Raw genomic sequence first — 17812 nt, forward strand, 5'->3', positions numbered from 1 at the left:
AGGTTTTCTGTGAGTAATTGGATTTAAATATTTTTATAGTTCAAAATAATGACTCTGTATGTTCCCAGTGGACTTCAAATGGTGACCACATTTTGCCTTCCTCGGATCTTTCAGTTAATGAATCTTAGGGACTAAATGTTCCAGTTTTAAACTCTGAGAAAGAAAGAAATATTGACATTGGGATTAGCCAATCAAACCTGGGAAACTTGCGTGTGAGGGGTGAGTCGCAAAGACACATTGGCTGATTCAGTTACTACGCCTGCTCATGAGAGTCTCGTGGCACACCCTTCAAACTTGTGTTTCAGGAAAGCGTTCTTGTTCTCCTAAACAATAGATATGTACCTCTGTTCAACATCTGAAATACTCCTGATAATAATGTGCTTCCTGATGTGGGATCTACAAGCTCGGCAACATCTTTGGGAATTTGGGAGAGGATGTGTGGTCCGTCGGCTGCGCTGCCGACTTTGCTGCTGGAAACCAGGGTTCGAGCCTCGGGGTCGCGTCCACACCCTGTGATTCTAGGAAAATCACGTAATCTCCCCGTGCTTGAATATGTAATGTAAATACGGTGCTCATGTACAGCACTCCAATACCTTGGGGTCGAGTTCGCGCTATATAAAAGATGCAAAAAAAATAAATATATATATATATATATTCACTGAAAAAACCATGGGTTTCACACACGTTATAGTTAGGAATTAGCATTTAAAAAACCTTAGAAATTCACTGAAAAAACCATAGGTTTCACACACGTTATAGTTAGGAATTAGCATTTAAAAAACCATAGAAATTCAGTGAAAAAACCATAGGTTTCACACATGTTATAGTTAGCTGGACATTTTACTCGTAAAAAACCAATGAAATTGCCCCGTTATAGTTAGTTCAGCTAACTATAACTCGCGCGCCCGCAATGCACTGCTGATGACGTCACATATTACATCACTCATGACATGGTCAGTGACATCACTCATGACATCACTGATGACATCTCAAATGACATCACTGATGACATCATCCAGTGAATGTGTGTTTTTCTGAAAATTACATATGTTTTATATATGTATATCTCAAGGTCGATGGAAGAATAAATGGGTATATAAGTGTCTAAATGGATGATTTGTTTTTGAAAAATTGATTGTGTAACTGACTGATTAAGTGTATCTCTCACTTTGTGTATAAGTGGCTGCAGGGTTGGTGAGTAGCTACATGGGTGTCTATATAGGTTATTAGTTGTTTTTTTGAGTATCAGTCTGAGTGTCTGTATGGTTCGGTGGGGGGTATTACGTAGTGCATAGGTGCATGAATGAGTGACTCACTGTTTGTATGTGTTGAAGACAGCATGTGTGCAGGACTGTATGGGTGGATGAGTGTGTGTATGGGTGTGTTAGTGAGTGAATGACTGTCTCAATAGTGTCTTCAGGAGTAACTACATATGTTTTAAACTAGTATATGTGACTATTGGTGTATATATGTGAGTATATGTGAGAGGGAGAGATTGAAAGAGTTCCTGTATGAATAAGTATGTGTTTCTATAAGTGATTGTTTAAAAGACTAAGTATGTGTAAGTTTCCGTAGAAGTAAGTGTGGTGGTGTGTGTATAACTGTATATGCAGGTGAATGTATGTTTGATTCTTTATTAGCATGAGTGACTATGTGTGTGAGTAACTCTATGGATGAGTGGCATTATGTAACAGGATGTATAGGTGTATGAGTACATATGATGAGTGAGTACATGTATGAGTGACTGTATAGGACTGTTGGTGAATGAGTGGATGTGTATGTGGATCTTAGAATTACTGAAGAGGTTGTTGTAACTGGTATTGGTATGTCCATTGTTTTGAAAATTTTAGTCTCTATTTTTGAATGTGTGTATCAAAGCTTATATTAAGGTGAGAGGAGGTCTGCCACTCTATCACAAGGATGATGTCATCAGTGATGTCATCAGTGATGTCATTTGAGATGTCATCAGTGATGTCATGAGTGATGTCACTGACCATGTCATGAGTGATGTAATATGTGACGTCATCAGCAGTGCATTGCGGGCGCGCGAGTTATAGTTAGCTGAACTAACTATAACGGGGCAATTTCATTGGTTTTTTACGAGTAAAATGTCCAGCTAACTATAACATGTGTGAAACCTATGGTTTTTTCACTGAATTTCTATGGTTTTTTAAATGCTAATTCCTAACTATAACGTGTGTGAAACCTATGGTTTTTTCAGTGAATTTCTAAGGTTTTTTAAATGCTAATTCCTAACTATAACGTGTGTGAAACCCATGGTTTTTTCAGTGAATTTGCAAGGTTTTTTAAATGCTAATTCCTAACTATAACGTGTGTGAAACCCATGGTTTTTTCAGTGAATTTGCAAGGTTTTTTAAATGCTAATTTTTTTTTTTATTCTTCATTTTTTTCAAACATATTTTTAATTTAATTTTCTTTCCTTTTATAAAGACTATGCTTAAATTTTTAAAATCCTTAAATATTTTTTTTTTAATATATTTTTTAAAATAAACATGTAAAATTTATTTCCAGATTTTTTTTATTTTATTTTTTTTATTTTTTTTAGTACGCGTACCGTAAGCTCACGGTAAGCGTACGGTTTACGCAACGTCCGTAATCTATCTACGCTGCTTGCGTATAGTTACGTACTTTGCGTAGCCGCGCGTACTGCGCGTGGGACGCGTGCGCGCTTACGCCACACGCGCACGTTACGCGGAAGTGCCGGGGAGTGACTGTTATGCGCATGCGCGCAAGCGCGTGTCTTTTTTACGCGCACGCGTACTTTTTGCCGTAAGCGTACCGTAAGCGTACCGTAAGCGTACGGTAGGTCATGTGATCTTGAAACACAACTTTTGATTGGTTGAAACTACTTTCAGTTCTAGAACTCTCCTACACCACACCCATTCCCCTCATTTCTGCTTGTGATCCCTTGGGAGAAGGAGCTGGTTTGTCTTTGGGATACGATGGCAGAACAGCAGAGCTCTTCTGAGAGTGAGGCTAGCACCAGCAGCACTGTCTTGAGGCAGAGATCGAGGAAACAAAAGCCTTCTTATGTTTGGGATTATTTTACTTTTCCAGAAGGCCAGCAAAAGGTGAATGCACCCTTAGTTACTTGCTGTCTGTGTAAGCGTGTACTTTCTAGAGGTAATCCTGACAGGAAGTATTCCTTTGGGAATCACACCATGAAGAGGCACCTCCAGGATGTACACGGAAGGACACATGGTCATCTTTTTGGAGGTAACTCTTCAGAAAGACGAGCCAGTACATCCACAGCAGCTCAGCCTGGACCATCATCTGCAGGGCTGACTCCTTCCTCTGCAGGTCAGGTGAGCCCTTCATCTGTGGGGGGAGCATCTCCTTCTGCTGGCCCTCTGGAAATTAACCCTCGATTTCTGAGGGTTGATATTCGATGTGCCTCTTGTCATGATCTAATTTGTCATAGGGAGACCAGTGTTTCCCTAGTGAACCTCAAAATAGATCAGCACACTTGTCACAGAGACTAATTTTCCCATGCTTCCTTTCCTCTGTCCCTGCATGAACACAACGGTTCTTTTAAGAGCCAACCTTATCTTTCATCTTTTTTTTTACATATGTTTTTTAAAACCTTTTTTTTTTTTTTTTTTACCGTACGCGTACGGTGCGCGTACCTTTTTTTTATTTTTTTAAAAAAACACTAAAAATCAATTATCACATTACAAGGTCCTTGAGAGACTACAATTATTATTATTGACTTACCATACACACTCAAAAAAATATTTATTCATTTGTTTTTTTAAAAAATAGTTTTAAAAATGGTTGTAGTTTTCGAAAATTTTCTATATCGATCTGAAAAAAAAGAAAAAAGTATTAATATTTTTTTAACAATTTATAATACAGTATACATATTTACATTTTTTTCCAAAAAATATTTTTGCCTTATTTTTGCTGTTTTCAGAATATATTGCATTTCACTATAAATTGTGAAAGCAATTGCATTCATCATTTTACAGCGGGCAAAAAAAAATAACAATCTCAAAGATTGTATTAAAAAAGCCCAGAATCTCTTCTCACTTAAACTTATCATTACAGAAATGCATATTATTCTAAAAAAAATCATCTAAAAACAATACTTATTTCTTTAAAATACCGTCTGATATGTTTGTTTCAGAAGTATAATCACAATATTATATCTCAAATAACTCCAAAATACATCTGATTTCATTTCCTTTAGGCCAAATAGTATTTTTTTTTTTTTTTTTGGAATAAATTTCCAAGGGAAATCCATTAAAATTCTAAAGTTTAATCTGTCCAGATCTCACCGATTCTCTGTAACATTTTGGTTCACGAAAATTTTTTGAATAATTTATTTAGTCCACAATAGAATTGCTTACTTTTCCACATGGCCAAATAGTAATTTTTTAAATCATTTTTGAAAAAATTTCCAATGGCAGTCCAATAGCATTCCAAAATTTAAAATGTGCAGAAGTTACCGATTATCTCTAAATTATTGGTTTTTCAAAATTGCATTAAAAATTAAAAAAGTCCACATTACAATTGGTTATCTTTCCTTTAGGCCAAATGATAATTTTAAAAATATTTTTTCTACAAAATTGCAATGGTAATCCAGTAAAATGGTAAAATTATTTTGTCCAGATCTTGCCAAGTCTCTCTAAAATTTAGGTTTCAGGAAGATTAGATAGGAATTTGCTAAATCAAAAGGCAAACGTTGTTTGAAAATCAATTGGGAATCATTACACAGTGTCCAGCCTTTTTCACATTTTAGATAAACTGTGTAATGTCCAGAAGTAACAGTAGGTCCATCATGGAAAATTATTGCAACAGTTACAAAAGTTTTTCCTGAAATTGATAATTGCTGTCCTGTAAACTTCTTTATTAAAGTATCCAATTTTGAACCATCAGCTCTACATCGTTGCATCATTAAAATTACATACTGTCCGTATTCCCTTAAAATTAATGTTGAAAACATGTCAGAATTACACTCACCACATTTCATGCTATGATTAGCATCTTTAACTAATTTTGCAAAAGTGACTGTTTTACTCTCTGGCAATGTCAAATAAATAAACCAATCATTATCAACAATAGAGCCACATATATTATAACAATTATCACAACTATGTTCCCATTTATAAGAGAGACCAAAAAAAATGTCAATGGGAACTCCTTCTTCCACTACCTGAAGAAAATACATCAAAAATTCGTGTGCATCTTGCTGTTCATTTTGAGAAAACTGTGTTCGTCCTGAACATACATCTAAAAGTTTTCTAATATCAGTAGCACTTTCTATTTGAGTTTTATCTTTACTCAGCTTTTGAAAAAGGAGACTCAGCTCTGAACAGAATCTTTTTCCCTGATTTACTATTATCTGCTCTTGCAAACTTTCCAGATAAAATGCAACATTCAGCACTACATTAGCGTAGCAGTTGACACCAGAGCTATTTTCAAAATGACATCCTACAACCTGTTCTTCATTGTCCTTTTTCTTTTTGCTTGCAATTACATCACTCCTCTTTTTTTTCCTCTTCTCTATATCTTCATTACAGATATTCTCATTTCTCCTTTTACGAGAAACTACACGTTTCTCCAACACAGGATACTGACCTAAATGAGGAGCATAGCTTCTTCTTAATCTATTATACTCCTTTACACAGTTTGTATCAGCACTAACTTTTGAGTCATCAAAGTCTATCATGAATAAACCTGATAATGTTTTGACTCGTGACAAAGCTACATATGCCATACCTTCTTTGAACACAGTTGAACCAATGTTCACAAATGCACAATCTACAGTCAATCCTTGAGACTTGTGGATAGTTACAGCATATGCTAGAGAAAACGGAAACTGCTTCCTACGTACATATAAGTCTTTCACAAGCATAAAACGAACTGTACAACGACAAATATCTTTAACTTCATCTATCTGATCAAATTTTATCTGTAAACATTCAATTCCTTCTTTTTTCTGATAATTAATAAAACCCACAACTCTTCCCATCGCTCCATTCACTAAGCCTTTCTCAACATCCAAATTTCTCCTTAAAAATACTCTACAGTTCATGCAAACATATAGATTTTTTTCTAATCCTGCTGTTTTGGAGATGTTCTTCTCTAGTGAGTCCAATTTATTTTTCAGTTTGCCTGTTACTGTGACAGTAATTCTTCCATCCTCAATTTTGTCCACTGCTTCCAATTTCCTGATCTCTTCCTTTTCCAATTTCAAAAGCTCCTCATTAAATATTGAGCATTCACGTAGAGTTGGCATTAAGCAGATGACACTTTTGTTTTCTGCAATATTCTTGTATATTTTCTCTGCAACTATTTCTTCCTTTGGAAATAAATTATGTAGCAGCCGACTCTGTAATGCTTTTTTCCCAACTTCTGTGAGTAGTCCAATTCTGATATCTTTCAGAATACTTCCATATTCTTCATCGTTTGCTTGCCTCATATTAGTTGTAAGTTCCTTGTACTCAAAGAAGGACCAAATATTTGTATTTCCAATGCTTCCCAATGACTTCTTCGTGTCTTCATGTGTCACAGTATTAAACACTGGTTGTCCTTTAACTGGAGTAAGTTGCAAAAGATCCCCAAAAACTATGACGTGTTTTCCACCAAATAACACGTCATAGTCTGTCTTCAAAATTTGCTGCATTCTTAAATGCACAAAGGCAAGCATTAAGTTTGATACCATGCTCACCTCATCAATAATGAGAACTCGCATTTTCTTCAATACTCTTGAAACTTCCAAGGATGCTTCTCCAGTTAGCTTGTTGAATTGTATTTTGTTCTCATGCTCCACTGGTAACATTAGCAAACGATGTAAGGTGATTCCTTTTATGTTATATGCTGCTAACCCAGTTGGAGCAGTAACCACACAAGACAAAGTAGAATCCGTTTTTTGCTTTAGGTAGCTTCTGATGACTTTAATTAGGAAACTTTTTCCAGTGCCAGCTTGTCCGCTTACATACATCCTGATTGGATGAAATGATGTGCATGAGCACTCTTTTTTTTCATGTAGAAATCCGTGATCAATTTTGTTTCTGATCTCTTCATAAATTTGTTGCTGCTCTTCGTTCAGTTGTCTTTCCAAATTTTGTAAGTCTATAAATTCTTCTTGAGCTTGATTCATAGCCGTTTCCACTTCATTCATGGCTATTGATGCTTCATTTTCAACGATTGGTTGTCCTAGGGGATCTTGACTGAGTGTTCCTGAACTTTGGCTGTCCTGAGAACTGTCTCTAGCTATTTCTGCTGCAATTGTAGTTTCCTGTTCAATTTCTTCATTTAACATTTGCAGATAAGTTGAGAATGTACTGCATTGTATGCTGTCTTTGCAAGCATTAAAAGAATCTTCATAGCTCTGGAATTCTCCCAGTAGTTCATCCTCTGTACGCCATGGTTTAAACAACTGTAAAAGAGCCAAGTAGTAAAATTCTTTCTTGTCGGTAGTGTCGCAACTCAGCTTCCGGTGATTTATCAAACTTCCTTTGGTTTGCTTCACCAAACATCCTTCTTCACCAACAACTTTATATTTTCCACTGTTGATGTCTTCTGCAGCTTTCCGTGAATAAATGTAGTTCTGCAACACTTCATAGAGACACATGTTCTCCAGATGATGACTTCTCTTGGGATAATATGTGTCCAACATGTTTGTTTTCAATATATCTGTACTTTCTGGGTCATTCTCAGCCAAATATTCAATTTCTCCAACAGATTTCAGTACCCGATTTCTCATTGCTGCAAGGCCTAAACTTGCCCAAATTATTCTTCTTGACTTCGAGTAGAGACTTGCAGAAGATAACCTATCTGAACATTCGTAGGATCCAATTTCTCGATGCGATAACATCTTCAGACTGAAACTGTACAGCTTCTTACTGACAGTCTTCTCGTGAGAAATCTCTTCCCACATTTCCTTCAATTCTGTTTTTTCTGATTTCGTAATGTAAGACGTTACATATCGTGCAACAGCAATGGAATTGTCAGCTACATACTGTATATCCATGTTAGCGTTCCACATGGATAAAATGACTGGGTTGTAGTCATTTATATTTGTTGATTCTTCTTTTCTTTTAAGGTTGTAGGTATTCTTAGGTGATTTTCTTGTGATAGTATGTCTCACAGCTGACATAAAACTGTTGACTCTTCCATTTGAAAGAACAGGTCTAGGAAATCCAAATCGACATTTAGTGTAGTATTTTTCTTTGCTCTTGTATTTCCGTCGACAGTATTTTCCACACCGATGACTTTGGAAACGTAGAACTTGCTCCTTTAACTTGTTCTCTTCTGTGCTTTTTGGTATACCACATGTTGCATATTCTTCAATGTAAGATAACACTGCTTCATCAGTATCTGTTCCAAACTTTGGGGCATCCTTGATCCACAGCAGCATATGAATATGAGGAGCACCTCTTGCCTGGTACTCTTTTCTCCAAAAGAAATCCACTACTTCTCCAAGGGGTGGATTTTTTTTATTGCAGATGAAGGACATCATAGCCTCAAATCTATGATTGAAATATCTGCAAACATTAACCGGATCCAATGAGCACAGTTCTCCTGCTGTCTTGTATTCGATGTTTTTAATGTTTGAATTGGCCTCTCGTAGAAAATCCAGTAAATCATCCCAAGCGTACTCGGCACAGCTTAGGGTAAGGAACCATGTTGGTGTTCCTAAATTCCGTAACATGCATTTTAATTCACCATGGCGTCGGTACCAATATTCATTTGTCCCACGCTGACAAGCCATCAGATTGATCAGTTGTGTTTCCAAATGATCATCTCGGTGCTGCACTTTCTCCATAAAATCCTTAGCAGACACATTTTGTAAATGTACTCCACTTTTTAAAATGTGATTTACTGCATAAGATAGTGCAGACAAGTCGCTTTCAAATAAAAGATGGAACAAATAAGGAATACTTTGTCAAAATCTGGGATCTTCAGCATATAGTCTTGTAGTCCGATACTCTGAAGCTGGAATCTGTTCTGGACGTTCATCGTATCGTCCTCCTTTTCCTTTAGGAAACAGCTGGGGAAAACATCGAGCTTCCAAGCTCTCCTCCCATACACTCACGGGAGTTCCTTTTGCTTTCTTCATCTGAAAGAGATCAATATTGTCTCCCATAACTTCTTTCGAATGGAGAGGATGTATGCTAAAATGTTCATAAATTTCTTCTTCCTTTGACTTGTCCACTTTTTCAATTTGTCCAGTTGGTGTTTCTGTGTGTTCTTGAAAATCTTCTTCTTCTTCTTCTTCTTCTATATAAATTGATTCATACCATTTGTTATTTTTTTTCAAATACAAATTTGCTCTTTGTACTTTCCGCACATCTACCAGCTCCTGCCAAATCTTCTTATTCTTTGTAGGTACACCATTAACCAGAATAATTAATGGTTCAGTTTCCAAAGTATCCGCATCAATAGTTTCCATATTTTTTTTCAAATCCAAGGGCAAATACACCACTCTACCTTTTAAACCTCTCAGTAAATCTGAAGGAGGTAATTTACCAGTTTTGGGCTCCATACGTACTATGGTCTGGAACGGATGAACACATTGAATGAGTATAGACTCATATGTATTTAATTCAGAAAGTTCAGCAGGAATAGCATCCAATTCTAAATTATTATGTACAGCTCTGGTCGGCATTCTATTTTCCTCTAACTTGTTGTAACAGTATTTACAAATACGCTGTACTTCACCCAATTCAAAACAATTTTCAAGAAATATATATGTGGCAAAATCCATCCACTTATAATTATCTTCATTTTCACTCTTTCTGTAGAGATCAACATTCCTATAATTCTTCTATGCACACAGAGTCATGTTTTCACATTAGTCCCAAAACGAAATTTCTTTGCCAATTTGAAAGCACACTTACTGCTCTTTTTTTTTTCGGGGCAAGTGTAAATCACTTTTACACACTGACACATTATGAAACCACCATGTGTAACTACAACAAAAACAATTCCCATTTCTATTATTCATTTCTTAAGTTACCACATACATACCCTCTCAAACTGTAAACTCACCTTTAAAATTAGTTAGTTGTGAAAGAAATGTGACACTCAAACAGCAGATTATCAGAGCCAGGATCTCTGTTGTGTTCACCTCTCTCCTCTCAGCAGAACCAGATAATGGCAAACTTTCCCTCTATTTTTCCACACATATACATGTAAGTTTCAAATCTCAGTGCTTCCCCCTTTTTTTCACATGTAATCACACATTTCTATTGGTTGAAAACGAACCCTTTTCCAAAAGTACCCTTCCCCCAACTTGACTTCTGCCTAGTACCCTTCCCCCAACTTGACTTCTGCCTGCTACCATAGCAACAGCTCATGGAACACTGCTGTGTGCAGTTAGGTCAGAAGTTCGACACACAATGTTTCAATTCCACAGAGCAAGAGTGCTTGACTTTTCAAACCTAACAGCAAATCCATAGTACTGTTCTTTGGTAACACATTTTTCTGTACCAATACAAAACATGCTTCTATTAATTTACACATACAGCCTAGTTTTTATTCTAGAATGGTATGAAACAGCCAATCAGTTATTTTTGTTTTAAAAAAATATGTATGCCTCCATTTCCAAACTGTCTTTCTTTTCATATTGCCATTCTACTGAAAGACACCTCCTGAGTGCATCCAGTTCTCCTTTGAAGATGTTCACAGTGTGGATTGTAGGGCACAGCTATGTCTTCTGGAGTGAAAAGTATGCAGAGAAAACAGATATGGTGAGAGACCTTGCTTTGCCAAATGTAGACATTAAATGGATTGGTCAGAGAGGGTTAAAGTGGCACCAATTGATGCCATTGGTGAAATCCTTCATTCAAATCCAACACCCTGACCTCATAATAGTGCACTGTGGTGGCAATGACCTAGGCACTTTGACTGGGGTAGGTCTGGAAATGCTTATGAAGGACACCTTTGCACAACTGTTTTCACTTTTCCCTAAAACTGCCTTTGTGTTTTCCAACATATGCCAAAGGCAAAAATGGAACTGGTCCAATCATTTCTGTCCACAGATTGACAAAGCAAGAAAGCACGTCAACAAATCTGTTTCTGCTTTCCTCCGTGACTATGGTATGGGTGCCATTTACCACAACAACTTGCGTTATGACATGCAAGACATTTATAGAGGAGATGGTGTGCACTTCAATGATGAAGGGAACAGAGTCTTCCTCTTGAACCTTAGACTCTGCATCGGTACTTACTTGTAGGTACCACTAAAAAAATGACTTCATAAACACAACAGCTCTTTTTAGAGCTCCCTAATTTCTAAACTCTTAAATCTGCTTTTCATTTATCTATTTTTATTTTTTTACCGTACGCTTACCGTAAGCTTACCGTACGCGTACCCCGTGATTTTTTTTAAAATCAATAAATGTTTTTTTTGTACTTTTCTGTCCTTCTTTGACCCCCTTACAAATGTTAGGGGGTCTGTAACTCTCCTCATTGCCCCCTTTCCTTGTTTTCACTCTTTTTTTTCAGAGTGAAATACACAAAATGGCGGCCGCCGCTTCCTGGTTTCGGCCGATTCGAATGTTTACTAAGATCTAACAGCCAATCAGAATCGCGCTCGCGCACGCCGCCGTACGCTTACCGTAAGCGTACGGTAAGCGTACCGTAAGCGGGCTCAGATATATATATTGATTTAAAGGCTATTTTCTCAGAATCTACTGAACAGATTTACACCAAACCTACAAAAGGCACTTCCTTGACCTAGGGACTACCTCTCTGCCAAATTTTGAGTAATTCTGTTCAGCCGTTCGGGCTGTAGCTCGTTCTAAAGGTCCTATGGAAAAATGCATGGGGAAAACGCGTTTTGGGACCCCCCTTTTATCTCAGCCCCCGCTTGACGGATCCCCCCGAGACTTTCAGGGTAGGAGCGGAGCGTAGCGCCCCACCTATTTTGAGAAATTCGCGAGGATTCGTCGACCGGCGCCAAAGTTATTCAAAATAGAATGTTGAGGTTTTCCTATGGAAACGTGGTCCTAACTATAACTACCTACTGGCGACCGCCAGTAGGTAATATAATATATATAAATATATACATAATAAATATATCTAGCATATTCACAACCGTAATGAGGTCATTGCGCATTGTCCCTTGCCTGCCCCTATGCCCACATGGTGTACAATGACTGAATGCAGCCTATGTGATGAAATGTGCATCTTCATACATGCCTGAGGTGCGTGACCTCTGCCAAATGATTCTGTGGTGCATTCTGGGTAGAGGCAGTCCTTTCAAAGCACACCCGGAGGAGGCCGGGGTTATTTTATTTCTTTTAGAAGTGACGCAGTTGTAATGGTGAGAAGTGGCCATGATTGCTAATTTCCAACTTTTCCCCCACAGACGGCCTCGTGGACTGCCTGGACCCGGACTGCTGTCTTCAGTCAACATGCCAGTCGAGTTTACTCTGCCGAGGGTCCCGGGACCCCCTCGACGTCATCCAGCAGAGCCAGTCGGGCTCCCCGGCCGTCAAGTCCTTCTACGACCGAATCAAGCCCTTGGTAGGAAAGGACAGCACGCACATCATCCCAGGAGACAACCCGTTTAACAGCAGGTACTGCGGCAACTTTATGTGTCAAATTATGCAGGGAGATACCGCAGTGGCGTTCACAGATGCAAAGCTCGTCTGGGAGGTTTTATTCATTTGTTGACATGAAAAGTGACTTTCATTTGGCGTCTGGGAGAGTTTCTGTGGTGGACAGGTGTCGACGCTGGCAGATCACTGTCACTTATATTTCTGGGAGTGAAAGGCCGCGATGCTTAGAAATGGCGGGCTCACACCAAGTGCAAAATGTTCCCAGGAAAGCTGCTGCCCCATGACTGCCGGGAGCTGCGATGTGAATAAATGTGTACAGAAATGTTAACAAGACACTTTGATTCTTTTAAATCACTTCAGCAACCTGTTTTATCAAAGTTATGGGACATAGCCAGGACTTAATAATGCAGTATATTTGTTTAGTATCTCCAGGCAGGTGCCTCAAAAAAGAAAACAAATTTGCTTATTATTCTGCACAGCAATTAGTCCAATTATAAAAAAGAAATGGGCACTAGAGAACAACATATTATGCAAAAAAACCGCATTTGGCGAAGATCACACTTTTTGACTGGTCAGATACCCTCACGTGACTTCCATCTGCAGTGCATTTACTGCCAGAACTAGAAATGTTGCCCATAGCAACAGTTAGCAAAGCTGTCGAAATAAATGTCAAGTACATGTTTTGGTAGCACACAGCCCACAACAGCAGAAAAGGTCCTCCGTTCAAGTTGGTACTTTGTGTTAATGCCAAGGCACGTTAAAAGTCAAACACACGAGTTGGCCACATTATTAATATGTTATCCTATTACCAGGGAGCTGGTGCTCCGGGAGATAAGTAATCTGCCGAAGATCACACAAACTAATTGAAGCGGGATAGTCAGGAGTAGGACGCAGGACTTCTGGGTTCACTGTGGACATCTTAGGGCTGATTCACTAAAAATCATAAAGCCCAGTTAAATGTTGCCTAGGGGCAGCTCTTTTGTAGGTGTTCTGGCCTGGATCACAGACTCTCATGGGCGTCCCAGGCAATGGTACGATGTCCATTCCTTTCCTAGCATACACCCATATTCCCTAAACATACATACAGCAGGCGCAGTGTTAGGTAAATGTAAAATCTCAACAGTTTACGGCTAATTTCCTTAAGAGTTGGGTTTCATGTAAAGATTGCACTTCTCCCACAGACTCTAAAGTAATCAGACTGTTTTGTGCATCTTCCGGCTTTGACTGCATCACTAAGACCTGTATTATTTTAGTCAGTCGCGTTTGTTGGCACCCCCCCATCCATGGTGGCGACCACCCTCCACCACGGGTTTCCCCACCACCACCTTTTAACAGTGCCCATCCAGGCCCCATAACCACTCTAATTCAGATGCATTTAATTAGTTATAGAGCTCTCCACTCATACCAGTGTAGGGTGTCAAAGCACTTTGCATCTCACACACACATTGCAAAGAGACAATCATACGTGTGTAAATCGGCAAATAGGAAAAGTTACATAGGCCGGAAAACTACAAGGTGTAGGAGTGACATGTCATCCATGCTGGTAGACAGTATAGTTTAAGAGTGCGCGCTCTGGAGAAGCCAGTTAATAATTCACTGTTCTATATTAGGATTTTAACTTTTAAACTCGAAGTAACAAAAATATGTTTCAGAAAAGAGGTAATCCACTGACCTACCTACTTACATTATATGCACTTTGTGATCTTCATGGTACACGATCTTTGCAGCAGGAATATTAATCCCCTGTGCTATTTTATTATGATCAATCAAAACCTCAACAAGACAAACCTCCAATCTCTCTCCAGGAAGAACATTAGTCACCAGAGTTATCTTGACCTTTTTATTGTTGCCTGGAAATTGCTGGAGGCAAAAAACTGGGCAACAGGTGTTTTTAAAACCAAAATAAACTTGCAAACACAGCGCCCCCTGAAGTCAGCATACGGTGGGGTGGCACTGGTCACACCGCTCTAGAGGGGGTCCTGCTTTTAGAGATGCAGATCAGTGTAGGAAATTGATTTAAAATATTTGTAAATAACCACAAATTTAACAATGTGGGCACACAGACCATTTTCAAGGCCCTTTCTCCTGGATCTGTTCAGGAAATACCCATATCCTCAGCTGCAGTTTTCACTTATCGCTAAGAAACTTTCTGCACATTTGATGCAATGTGCACAATTGTAAGTGGGTCCTTAAACTATCACAGAGTGTGGATCTGTGAATCCGGATCTGGGTTGGTGCCGGTGGGTGCCCGTTTTCTGCCTCCAAATTACACTTACAGAAGGAAAAAAGTGATGTGGGTCTAACTCCAACCACTGGACCAGTCTGTGATTGATCTAATCATAAACCCCAAATCAAGCGTTACACATCATTTGAGAGCAATGAGTAAATGAATCAATGAAGCAATGCATGAATGAAGCATCATTAATTATGTGTAACCGGTAATTCATAAAATAAAGCAGAGGGGCAGGAACAGTGCCACTCTAAACAGAAGCGGAGTCACAGTTAGCCTTGTAATAAAGAGTTTAACATCATCAAAAACCCTACTGTTTACTCCAACTGTTTGCCTGTGAATAGCAGGGTGAGTCTAGCCTTTCAGAGTTTTGGATCTGTGGTTCTTGATGTGACTAGATAGGTTTTGAACAATTTTGCATCATTTACCAATTGAAGAAAAAAAAGAACGATGAGCTGCCAACATCTACCGAGGTTTAATAATATAGGTGTCGGTTTGCATAGTTACTCCCCCACTCAACACCCCCTGATTTAGACCACAGCCCTCCCTCTACTGACGTTTACCAACTCTTAGAGCTGGTGGTAATTTATCATTGTCATAATCCCTGAAATTGGGAAAATTAAGATTTTTTTTCTTTCCTTTTTTATTGAGCAGGAGAGCAAAAAACAAAAAAACAAAAAATTATGAATTTTTGTCGCATAAATTTAAGGCACCCATAGACTTAGCATTGCGACAAATATGTTTAACATTTCAATGGGAATCTACAGTTTTGGGCAAATAGTATATTAATGGACTGTCACGAATAAAGTGCGCAGATCATAATGTAGTCAGTAGCACAAGATTGTCACCTGGTAGGACAGGAAACGTAATCCTCAAATTTGCGCTGTGCTTTATACAGTCACTTTTAACTGATAATTCCTAAATTGTCAATCTCTGCTTAGAAATAGGAATTATGACTTTTTCCAGTAAATTATGTAATTGCAGTGAGAAAATGTAAGCTTTTTGTGCTCAGAGAGTTTCTATATCTAACCGTGTGTACTCAAGGCAGAGGTGCTTGAGCGAAGCGCAGCCCATAAACACCTGCACCTTACCGGAGAACACACAGCGCCTGCAAAAAGAAAAATGAATTGCATAAGTTACTGAGGTATAGAAAAGCTGTTTCACAGTCAAGTTGTTTTTGTAGCGCTCCAGCTGTGGTGGCATAGTTCATTGACAGCAAGCACTTTCCATCAACAAACATCCTTGCACAATCCTGCAAAGATAATGCAGCCTAAAGTGTTTCTCTTATTGACTTTTAGGATAAGGGTATAGGAGAGCTCTTAACACTAGATAATACATATTAAATAATACATCAGCCTTAGCGGATCCCTGCGGAGGCTGCTCCTACAGGTTTGGATGGACAGGTGTCAGACTGCCAGAGCGCGCGTAGATCCCTGGGCAGAAGATTGATTTCCAGGATGTTGACAGGATTTTCATTATCGGTGCTAGAGTGTGGATGCCTTGATCCTTTGGTTGAAATGCTTCGAGATAGCCCTGTAATTGTAGCCATCAGGGATGTAAGCACTTGTGCCAAGGTTCCACGACCCTATTAAGTACAAATCCACTGATGGCCATCCAGATTAGGGCCGAGCAGCCCTCCATCTGTCCGTCTCTGCACCACTGAACAAGGCAACCTTTTAGCTTCACATATTCTATCTTGCCACAAAATTATCTAGACATTTTCTTTATAAAAAATGATCCGACCTATAAGTATAAAAGAGTGTATAAGTATTGTATTCATTTTTCAAGGAAGCCCCTGTGGTAAGTATTGTTATAACAAATGCTACAAGCACTTAAAACAGGATGAGGGGTTTTGAACAGAAGGTTGCATAGTGTTGGGGGTACACCCTCCCTCAGTTATCAGGCGCCACAGAAGTATCTGGTGCTAAAGAAAAATGATATCCGTTCTACGGTTCTCTGAGTACACTGAGTTTAGTTATGAAATACTGAGGGACTGATATAAAAAACAATTACACCATTCCTTCCCCTACACTTTTTATATGTTTGACAGGTCCCTGCACACCTCACTAGTAGGAAGGCTCATCTTCTTTCTCTTGGTTAAGAGCTCCAGGGTGGGCCACCGTGTGCAGCTGGCTAGTAGCCACAGTGAGGAGGGGCCAAGATGAAGCATGTCACTTTAAATCTAAAATTCTATATTTCGAAGGGTACCCAGGCGCTGGGGGACTTTGGGGAGATTAAGTGAGCTATTGCCCTGAGTCACTTGATGCTAATCTGAGCTGCTGGCGGCCATTAAACCGCGAGCCCCATGCTCCACAGTCAGCTGCTTCAGCCGCTGCACCACACTTCTACTTTTGGTGAGTAAGGGCCTTTGTCCTTTTTAGAGAAGACCCAATACAGTTTTTTTCTTTCAAGGTATCATGTCCCTAATTATAGGGGTTACACTATCCACCTCCTTCAGTGACGGATAATTCTGTGGTATATTACAAAAAATAGCGCATCAAGACCAAAGGGAATACTGAAGGCAAATGATCAGCCATATTGAATAATAGTGACATGTTGCTATTGACGCATGGCTGAAAAGTTCACTGCAAAAGCAATAATAAGAGAGCCTTGAAAAAGCTCATTCAGCGCTTGTGCCCCATAGTAATATGCGCGTCATAATAACATTAAATACATCACAACGAACAGAAAGATCTCCAGATTGCATTGCCAAAAAGTTACAAGAGTTGGCAATGCATAACAAGACCTTTTTAAACGAATCATACAAGACATGCAATTCCAAGCCCCTACGAACAAAATATAGAAGCCTTCCTTTGAATAATGACATATAGGAAACATTTTCGTGAGTTGATTGTATTTTTCACTTAAGTGCATACAACTTCATTGTAAACAAAGAGGGATCAGGCCTTCAATTCCTGGCCATGTTACCCTGCTGCTCTCTAGCGAGGGTGTCACTTAAAGCTACCCATGTCCATACAAACATACACTCATTCATTCTGATGAGTGCAGAGCTCAGATATTGATTTAACTGGGAAGGAAGACCACA

The 17812-nt window shown here is 38.9% G+C and overlaps 1 protein-coding gene across 6 annotated transcripts in view; it reads left to right on the forward strand.

The window, feature by feature from the left end:
- The window catches only part of TENM2 (teneurin transmembrane protein 2), a 2740530-nt gene that overhangs the window by 2592467 nt on the left and 130251 nt on the right, over positions 1 to 17812 (forward strand). For all 6 annotated transcript variants that reach the window (XM_085617838.1, XM_085617837.1, XM_085617839.1 and 3 more), the window contains one exon: positions 12344 to 12554. In XM_085617838.1, the coding sequence (XP_085473964.1) occupies positions 12344 to 12554 (211 nt within the window). The remainder of the gene's footprint in view (positions 1 to 12343; positions 12555 to 17812) is intronic.

This window comes from Triturus cristatus, chromosome 7 (assembly GCF_964204655.1).
Source record: "Triturus cristatus chromosome 7, aTriCri1.1, whole genome shotgun sequence".
Classification (NCBI taxonomy): Eukaryota; Metazoa; Chordata; class Amphibia; order Caudata; family Salamandridae; genus Triturus; species Triturus cristatus.